The 9,926-nt window shown below is 42.7% G+C and overlaps 1 protein-coding gene across 1 annotated transcript; it reads left to right on the top strand.

Annotated features, from left to right (window-relative positions):
* Nucleotides 1-683: 683 nt before the first annotated feature.
* Nucleotides 684-8,760, top strand: SLFN14 (schlafen family member 14). The gene is made up of 4 exons (XM_012648667.1): nt 684-1,765; nt 3,431-3,559; nt 4,410-5,124; nt 7,812-8,760. Exons 1-4 carry the CDS (start codon nt 706-708, stop codon nt 8,644-8,646), a joined length of 2,739 nt encoding a protein of 912 aa, XP_012504121.1. The 5' UTR covers nt 684-705; the 3' UTR covers nt 8,647-8,760.
* Nucleotides 8,761-9,926: the final 1,166 nt, after the last annotated feature.

The following is a 9,926-nucleotide window of genomic DNA, read 5'->3' as shown; positions in this document are numbered from 1 at the left end:
CAGAGTGCAGTGGCATCATCATAACTCACAGAAACCTCAAACTCCTGGCCTCACATGATCCTGCCTCACCCTCCCAAGTAGCTGGGACTACAGGCACGTGCCACTACACCTGGCTAATTTTTTATTTTTTGTAGAGATGGGGTCTCACTGTTGCCCAGACTGGTCTTAAACTCTTTACCTCAAGCGATCCTCCCATCATGGCCTCTCAAAGTGCTAGAATTAGAGATGTGAGCTACCACGCTTGGCCTTTTTTAATTTTTGTAGATACAGGGTCTTGGTTTGTTGCTCTGACTGATCTCCAGCTCCTGGGCTCAAGCAATCCTCCTGCCTCAGCCTCCCAGAGTCCTGGGATTATTATAGGAGTGACCCCTCACACCTGGCTTCAATGTTGGTGTTTCTTGATCTTAAATGGAAAATGGCTGAAAAATTCAGCATTGCAATTTTTCCGTTATGGGAAAATATTAAGCATTCACCTTTATCTATGTCTGTTCATGCTGGAAAGGCTAAGGATATTTGCCAAAGTGGTTAGAAAACAGTACTATTAAAGGTGATTTCCAATGTTAAAATATATTTCCAGTAATTGATAGCTTTGAAGAAAATATAATATTGTAATCTCTGGAATTCTTGTTAATGTAGAAACAACACTTCTGTTCTGATTATAGGAACTCCTTTCTGTTATTGTTGGAGCACAGAGGGGCTGCTGAGATGGAGAGTCCCAAGACTGATACAGAAATGGCGTATCCTGAGATTATAGTAGAAGTGGGCAGAGTCACTTTTGGAGAAGAAAACAGGAAGAAGATGACCAATAGCTACTTGAAAAGATCTGAGAACTCCAAAATCATCCAGGCTATATGTGCACTGTTAAATTCTGGAGGGGGTGTGATCAAAGCAGAGATTGATGATAAAACCTATAGTTACCGATGCCATGGGCTGGGACAGGATTTGGAAACTTCTTTTCAAAAGCTCCTTCCTTCAGTTTCTCAGAAATACCTTGATTACATGCAGCAGAGGCACAGTCTCCTGATTTTTGTGAAGCCGTGGAGCCCAGATGTTTTCAGCCTCCCACTAAGGATTTGCAGCGTGCGCTCCAATATATATCAGAGAGATGTCACTTCCGCTATCAACTTGAATGCCACCGGTGCGCTGCAGCTTCTCAGAGAGAAGGAGTCTAGATGCCAAAGAGAAAGGCCAAGGGTGAAGGAGCTGCAGTCTCGGCAAGTTCTCCACAGAGTCATTCAGGAAGAGGAAGATATGAAGATATCTGCCTCAGAATTTTTTAAAAGAGACAAACTCATGTATAAGGAGAAACTCAACTTTACGGAGTCAACACACGTTGAGTTTAAAAGGTTCACCACCAAAAAGGTTGTACCTCGGATTAAAGAAATGCTGCCTCATTATATTTCTGCATTTGCCAACACTCAAGGAGGGTACCTAATTATCGGGGTGGATGATAAGAGCAAAGAAGTGTTTGGATGTAAGTGGGAAAAAGTGAACCCTGACTTATTAAAAAAAGAAATAGAAAACTGCATAGAAAAATTGCCTACATTCCATTTCTGCCATAAGAAGCCAAAGGTGAATTTCACTACCAAAATCTTGAATGTGTACCAGAAAGATGTTCTGTATGGTTATGTCTGTGTGGTTCAAGTGGAGCCCTTCTGTTGTGTAGTGTTCGCACAGGCCCCAGATTCCTGGATCATGAAAGACAATTCTGTCACAAGGCTGACAGCTGAGCAGTGGGTGGTCATGATGCTGGATATTCGGTCAGGTAAGGAGAGAGTGACATCATTACCCAGTCAGCAGGGAGGAGCCCCTTTCCCTGCCTTTTGTGGGTATTCAGTCATGTATTTAGTTAAAAAGTAGAAATTTGGTTTTGCTTACAAATGTTCTCCCATTGCAGGGTTCTTTTCTAATATCTTTACTTCCGACCACTCAGAATAGGAACTCTTTGAGGTCAAGAAATGTTTGGATTTCAATCTTATTTTGAGAGACCAAGGCGGGAGGATTGCTTGAGGCCAGAAATTCGAGACCAGCCTGGGCAATGTCGAGGACCACCTCCATCCCCCCAACTCTACAAAAAATTAGAAAAATTAGCTGTGCGTTGCAGCCCATGCCTGTAGTCCCAGCTACTTGGGAAGCTGAGGCAGGAGGATCATGTGAGCCCAGGAGTTTCAGGTTGCAGTGAACTATGATCAGACCACTGCACTCTAGCCCAGGCAACAGAGTGAGAGACTCTGTCTCCAAAAAAAAAAGATATTTCAGAGAAACATGGTTTAAGAATGACTCTCCACTAATTCTTTCAAGAGAAACATTGCTGACAAATGTTAGAAGCTAATACCTAAACCACCTGGCTTGGGGCGAAAATGATGAAAAAGGAGATATTGGGACAGGGAGGAGGACGTCTGATGTTTTCATTTCCCTTGCAGTTTTGCTTGGAATCAGCCTTGGTGATTTCTAATGAATCCATAAAGGACATACAGGCTGAACTAAGCTTATCAACTTGCTTTCATGGTCAGTGTGGTCCCAATTTGACAAAAGAAGCTTGGATCAAGACTTGAGAGATCAGGCCGGGCACGGTGGCTCACGCCTGTAATCCTAGTACTCTGGGAGGCCGAGGCGGGTGGATTGTTTGAGCTCAGGAGTTCGAGACCAGCCTGAGCAAGAGCGAGACCCCGTCTCTACCAAAAGTAGAAAGAAATTAATTGGACAGCTAAAAATATATAGAAAAAATTAGCCGGGCATGGTGGCACATGCCTGTAGTCCCAGCTAGTTGGGAGGCTGAGGCAGTAGGATTGCTTGAGCCCAGGAGTCTGAGGTTGCTGTGAGCTAGGCTGACGCCACGGCACTCACTCTAACCCGGGCAACACAGTGAGACTCTGTCTCAAAAAAAAAAGAGAAAAAAGACTTGAGAGATTAGAGAATTTTATTGGATCATTCTTTTCTTTCCCTGAATTTGAGTTCACTTCTCTCCTCTCTCTTCCTTTCCCTCTCCCCCCACCAGACTAGAGATCCTGCTGCTTTTGATTCCAGCTAACCTTGGATGGGGACTTAAACAGCAGCTGTAACAATATGTATAAAAATAAAACACTGATCTTAACTAACTTGGATGATCCCCACGAGATGCCATTTTTTCTTAGAGATAGCCTGGAATCAGACTATGAGAGTTGAAAGGAACTTTAGAGACCATTACCTCATTCTTGCATGAGAGAGGTGAAATGACTTGCCCAAGCCGAGTCACACAGTGACTTAGAATATGCACAGTGTGACCCCTGCAGGAGTTCCCAGACTTCCTCTCCTGACATATGGGAACTGTTTGAGGCATAGTAAGTGTGACAGCAGCTCAGGCGCCTTGCACACACAGGTACGAAGAGCAACAAAGTGTTCTTTTACCATTTATTTTTTGTCTGAAACAACTTTCCATGTAATTGTTTAGCTTCCTCCAGTTTGGCCACACGCTACAGCTCTCAACTGATTTCAGCAGCTTCATCTGCACCAAGCAGCCCAGGATATCCTGTAAAAGTCCTGGAATTTAAGGAGGCTCTGCAACAACATTCGTTTCCAGGTATTTCCTCTTGATTTCAGCTGAGGGGACTATTTATTTTCAAAACTTAAGTTGGGAGGTACTGGTAGCAATTAGTTCAAGTCTTTCTCCTTAGAGAAGGTCAAATGTAGAACTCAGCAGACATAATGGTCCTAAAATAATGTACGTGTCTGAATCTTGTTTCCTAGTTATCGGATCCCTACTATATTTCTGTGTGCTTTTGAGCTTCCAGTCACATATGGCTTTAGTTCTCCAAATTTGAGAGTGCTGAGTTTTCAATGCAGAAGGAGCCATTGGGTCACCTGAACTCCTTCTAAAGTGGGTTTTCTCAGCCTTGGTGCTATTGACATTTGGGTCAGATAATTCTGTTTGGGGAGGGTCCCCTGTGAATTGTAGGATGTTTAGCAGCATTCTTGGTTTCTACCCACTAGATGCCAGTAGCAACCTTTCAGTGGTGACAATCAAAAATTCTCCAGACATTGCCAAATGTCCCCAGGATTGTGGAGGAGTCGGGGGATTGCTGCTAGTTAAGGACCACTGTTCTAAAGGAAAGCCCTCAGTTTCCCGAAAGCATCAGGTTCACAGAAAACCCCTAGCAGGAAGGAGTGCCTTCCTAGCAGTAGTGGACCATCTGGCGTTGAGGAGAGGGTGCCAGAAGGCTATTCTGTGAAGACCCCTCCCTTCTCTTATACTAAAGCTGCCAGAAATGGGAACCTCTGATTGTAGTCCAGGGCTGTGAAAACAGGGTGCTCTCTTTGCAAACAAGGAAACCCACAGTTCACGGCCAGAATAATTTCTTCCTGCGATGTTGCAGGAGTACTTACCATAAACTTTTGTAAGTGCTGGTAACTTCTCTTCCTTGAATTTTCAGTGACACAGGAAGAGATACAGTTTAAACCAGAGTCCCTCTGTCAGAAGCTATTCTCAGATCATGAAGGACTGGAGGAATTAATGAAGACACAGATATATCCTTGTTCTCAGGGGATTGTGATATTTTCTAGAAGCTGGGCTGGTGATGTTGGCTTAAAGGAAGAACAGAACATCCTGTGCGACGCTCTCCTAATAGCAGTTAACAGCCCCCTGGTTCTCTATACAATCCTGATAGACCCCAGTTGGCTTGGAGGACTTGAATATGCCCGAAACACTGCTCATCAGTTAAAGCAGAAACTGCAAACTCTTGGTGGTTACACAGGAAAAGTGTGCATCATTCCAAAGCTGATACACCTGACCAGCACACAGTGTAGACCTGGTGAGATCCCTGTGCACTACCCCCAATCCTACAGGCTTGCTGATGAAGATGAAATGGAAGACTTGTTGCAGGCCCTTGTGGTGGTCTCCCTGTGCTCCAGATCTTTTCTGAGTGACCAGCTGGGCTGTGAATTTTTCAACTTGCTCGTAGCGGAGCAGGGCGAGTTGCTTTCTGAGAGCCTCCAGGACATGCGGGAATTGTTCATCCACTGCTTTCCAGGAACCAGGAAGACAGCCCTAGTCATAAAAATCATGGAGAAAATTAAGGATTTGTTCCACTGCAAACCAAAAGAGATCCTCTATGTTTGTGAAAGCGACTCCCTAAAGGATTTTGTGATGTAAGAGTTTTATCAACTAAACACACACAAAAATTTAGTCAGTCTTTTCAACTGTGTCATAAAAATAATTTGTGTTTTTAGTTTAAGTTTTTCCAATGCCTTAGCTGCATAAGTGCAAGAGCACAACTATATACACATTTCCAAATGATAAGGGAATTGAAAGAAAATGTATAATGTTTCACTTTAAACATCTCATTATAAATAAGCCAAGTATGCATAACTTAATTTTTTTAATTTTAATTTTTTTTTTTAGAAACAGGATCTCACTCTGTTACCCAGGCTAGAGTGCAGTGGTGCAATCATAGCTCACTGTAATCTCAAACTCTTGGGCTCAAGTGATCCTCCTGCCTCAGTCTCCTGAGTATCTGGAACTATAGGCACATACCACCATGCCCAGCTAATTTTTAAATTTTTTTTGTAGAGACCGAGTCTGTTGCTCAGGCTGGTCTCAAACTCCTGAACTCAAGCAATCCTTCTGCTTGAGCCTCTCAAAGTGCTGGGATTACAGGTATGAGCCACTGTGCCTGGTCATAACTTTAAATTTATAGAACTAGAAACATTTTTTGTTTCACAATCTGTGGCCTTAAATTTCAGAAAAGTAGAAATGAACCTATTTTGCTTTAAATATACTTTTTGCATGATACTTAAAGTCATAGGGTATTTCTGTGAACTAGACATTGTACTTAGCCAGAACTTGAATTTAAATACGATCTGATTTTGTTTATAAAATGTTTTCATTTTTTGACTTGTTCTGCATCAATAATTTTAGAAAATATGCAAATTTGCTTCTGATTTAAATCTCTAGCTTTCAATTTAGTAAAGTAAATTGGTCATTATATAATTCAGCAAATGAGGGCAAAATCATTTTGGTTTTGGTTTGGTTTACTTGTTCAATGAATCTTTTTTTGCAGTTTAAAAAAATATTTCAAAATATTAATTAAGGGGATGTAAGTGTTTTGTGACATGGATATTTTGTATGCTTAAATCAGGGCTTTTGGTGTGCTTATCACCACAATAGTGTTCATTGTACCCAATAGGTAACTTTTTATCCAACACCCACCGTCCCATCCTCCCCACTTCTTGGTTTCTCATGTCCTTTATATGGCTTTCAAGGAATCTTACTGAGCACTGTTTATATGCTAGCTAGACACTGTGCTACATTTAGTGTTAGAGGAGGAAACATATTGAAGACCTTGCCATAAAAAAAATGCGAGTGTTGTATAATTAGTATAATAGTAAAGATACACTTATTTTAATTTAGGATGAAGATTGGTCAGTAAATACTCCCCAGTGAAGGAGACCCTGGGGCACACTCCTAATAAGTCAGTAGAAGAAGTCAATAAAATGAAGAGGGCTTTCTAGGCAAAGGGCAGAGCAAGTCCATGGAGACACTAGAGAACCAGAATGGTAGGTCTGACTGGAGCAGCGAGGGAATGTGGGTACAAGCAGCTGGTGACGTTGGAAAGGAGGCAGATGCCGGATTATGAAGGATCCTACGGACTGTGCTAAGGACTACATTCTTTATTAAGTTTTACAGCTAAGTTGAAAAATATCCCAGTCAAAAGACTCATTCAATGAATATCTATTGAACTCCTAATGTGAGGGGGACACAAAGATGGCTAAGAATCAGTGCTTTTCTTCAAGAGTCCACACAGTCCAAACTGGAAGAGAAGTACATAAATAGTTATGATTCAAGGCTTAGGGAGTAAAGTCCCAGAAATGACATAGGTAAAATCAGGGAATCTGTAAGAATTACTTGGATCCAAATTAGAGGAGGCAAGAAACAACTAAATTTGTTAAGAAAAGAATACATGGCCAGGCATGGCGGCTCATGCCTGTAATCCCAGCACTTTGGGAGGCCGAGGTAGCAAGATCACTTGAGGCCAGGAGTTTGAGACCACCGTGAGCAACATAGTGAGACCTTTTCTCTAACAAAAAAGGAAGGGGAAAAGGATTCCTTCCTTGTTAAACCTTGTTTTTGGGAAATTTTTGTTTTTTAATTGCGTTGTTTCCGGGGAACTTGGCCTATAGATTTGTCTCCCTACTTGTCATGCCATGGAACTCAGCAAAACTCAGCAACTTCTTCATGTTTCCCTTACAAAACCTAACCAAAGAAGCTTTAGGTTTTATATCACATGTAAGTGGGGAAATAGAATTTGATTTTGAGGAACTTGAATTAGCCCCTATCTCTTTTGCATATAATAATTATGATATGCCTCTTGGTGACTGTTTTCCAGCTCTAAAAAGGACAGAAAGTAACGAAATACTAGTAACAAGTGTAACCTACTTTTGAGATTTCCTTTCCTCTGCTTTGCCTCAAGAGCCGTTAAAAGTGTAAGTTACTTTTGAGATTTCCTTTAGGATGAAAAGAGCTTGTCTTCAAGGATGGTCAAGCAGCAGAGATGGACTATTAATAGAAATAATAAAATCTCCTGCCTGGTTTCACATAAAAAGTGTCAACATGTAGATTTAACTAGATAACCCCAAAGAGAAGGGTGTAGACTTATGCATTCTGTCTGTCAGGTAACTTGTAAGCAGATCAGTTTTGTGGTATTCACAACTCTTTTGAATCAATGAATCAGCCTGAAGATGAGAATTAGCCTCTGATTCCGATCCAGAGAGTAATGGATGCTGGTGTTCCTTTTGTTAATATGCCTAAAACTCTGTTCTCACTTTCATCCTTACAGCCAACAAACCACCTGCCAAGCTGTGACCCGGAAAACCTTCATGCAAGGGGAGTTTCTAAAGATTAAACACATAGTGATGGATGAGACTGAGAATTTCTGCAGTAAATATGGTGATTGGTACATGAAGGCTAAGAACATCACCCATCCAAAGGTGAGAGGGGCTGGAAGTGAAAACCTTCACCGTGGGGTTCTCTGGATTTTTCTGGATCCTTTCCAAGTCCATCATGCAGATGGCAGTGGTCTTCCCCCTCCATCTGCTCAGTTTCCTCGAAAAACACTCACCGATGGGATCCATTGTTCTCTGGAGATAGCAAAGGTCATGAAAGAAGAAATGAAGAGAATCAAAGAAAATCCTCCCTCCAACATGTCCCCAGACACATTGGCGTTGTTCAGGGAAGCTGCCTATGAGGAAGCAATGTGTGCCCAGGCTCTGCCTGGGGTGTGTGAGACAAAGACTAACCTGACAACAGAACAAATAGCGAATTATGTGGCAGAAAGATGTCACAGCCTGTTCCAGTGTGGCTATCTGCCCAAAGATATAGCGATTCTATGCAGGAGAGGGGAGGACAGAGGACGCTATAAGCTTGCACTGCTGAAAGCAATGGAATTAACTGAGACCCAAGGAGCACCAGAGGTTGTGTTCAGCCAGGCCACTGGTGTTTGGGGCGGTCACATCATTCTAGACAGTATTCAGCAGTTTGCAGGCCTGGAGAGGAATATCGTGTTTGGGATTAGTCCAGAACGTGCCCAGTCAGAGGAATTTCCTAAGCTCTGCTTTGCCTCAAGAGCTATTAAACACCTCTACCTGCTTTATGAAAGGCGGGCAGCCTTCTGAAAATTATTACAAATGAGGCAGGAAGCCAGGAAGAGCAGAGTCCATTCGCCCAGATGGGTGGCAGCTACTCCTTTTTAATATTACAAGTAAGGAAGTCGAGGCACATCGGTATGGCCTGGGGCCACAGAAGTGTGTCTTGGGGCTGATACTTCCACTGTATTTGCGATGCCACTGTCCTTTTCCTCGTCCCCCTCACCTCCTCCCTGACAATTACAACAGGCTTCTAATTGGTCCCCGGACTTCAGCTTTTCTAGCTCAATCCAGCTGTCGTCCTGTCAACCAGAGAGAGTCTCCTCAAATAGAGAACAGGATTTTATGAAACCCGCTGCTAATGTGCCTTCAGTGAGTCCCCGCAGCCTTGAAACCAAACCAATTTTCAAGTCTTTCCATGACGCCTGATTTACTCTCCTAACCACATCCTTTATTATACCTCCATCTCCCAGGGTTTCCAATGCACCCCAGCCTCACTGGCCTATTTTGGGGTGCTGAAAGTGTGCCCTCAAGACTAGTTACCTTGACTGGGTGTCTCAAGGGCGGCAGCTTAACTGGCACCTCATGCTGGCTATGGGTCTCGAGCTTCACAGATCCAGAACTCTTTGCACCAAGTGTAGATCAGTCTCCTGAGGATGCTTTATGCTAACCAAGCTCACAAAGAACCAATGCATAAATGAAAATGCCGCTCTGTTAATTTACAGTGAGGACTGTAGTCACAAGGGGATCAGGTGCTTTTGCTAATCAGTGCATTCAGCGGTAACATAGGAAGGCAAATTATATGAGCTTAGCCTTGCAGTAAGGGAAGCTGGTAATCTGATTCAAATTTTAGACATCTTCAGGCTATATTAGAGTATTACAATATGTATAATATCTATAAAATGAGGTTGCAATCATTTCTAAAATGAAGATGTTTCCATCACAAGGACTAGACAGGTCAGGTTTTACAAGCTAAGGCAAATTTTGAAGGCTAAGGATGACTAGTTGTTCAATATTCTCTGCCTCAGGTGAATTTCTGTTGTTTTCATTTTTGTTTTTTTGAGACAGAGTCTCGCTCTGTCATCCCCTGGGGTTTTGCTCTTGCCCAGGCTGGTCTTGAACTCCTGAGCTCAGGCGATCCTCCCACCTCAGCCTCCTAGAGTGCCAGGATTACAGGCTTGAGCCACTGTGCCCAGTCTCTCTCCTAGTTTCTAAAATTTCCAGGTTGGCCACCAACCTTCCGCTCGTTCCCTGTGACATGTATATATGTTGTTTACATTCATTTTTCACATATGTGAGTACCCTCGACT

The sequence above is a fragment of the Propithecus coquereli genome, unplaced genomic scaffold (assembly GCF_000956105.1).
Source record: "Propithecus coquereli isolate 6110/MARCELLA unplaced genomic scaffold, Pcoq_1.0 Scaffold291, whole genome shotgun sequence".
In the NCBI taxonomy this organism is placed as follows: Eukaryota; Metazoa; Chordata; class Mammalia; order Primates; family Indriidae; genus Propithecus; species Propithecus coquereli.
The sequence above is the reverse complement of the archived record's forward strand: the minus strand, read 5'-3'. Positions and strand labels throughout refer to the sequence as shown.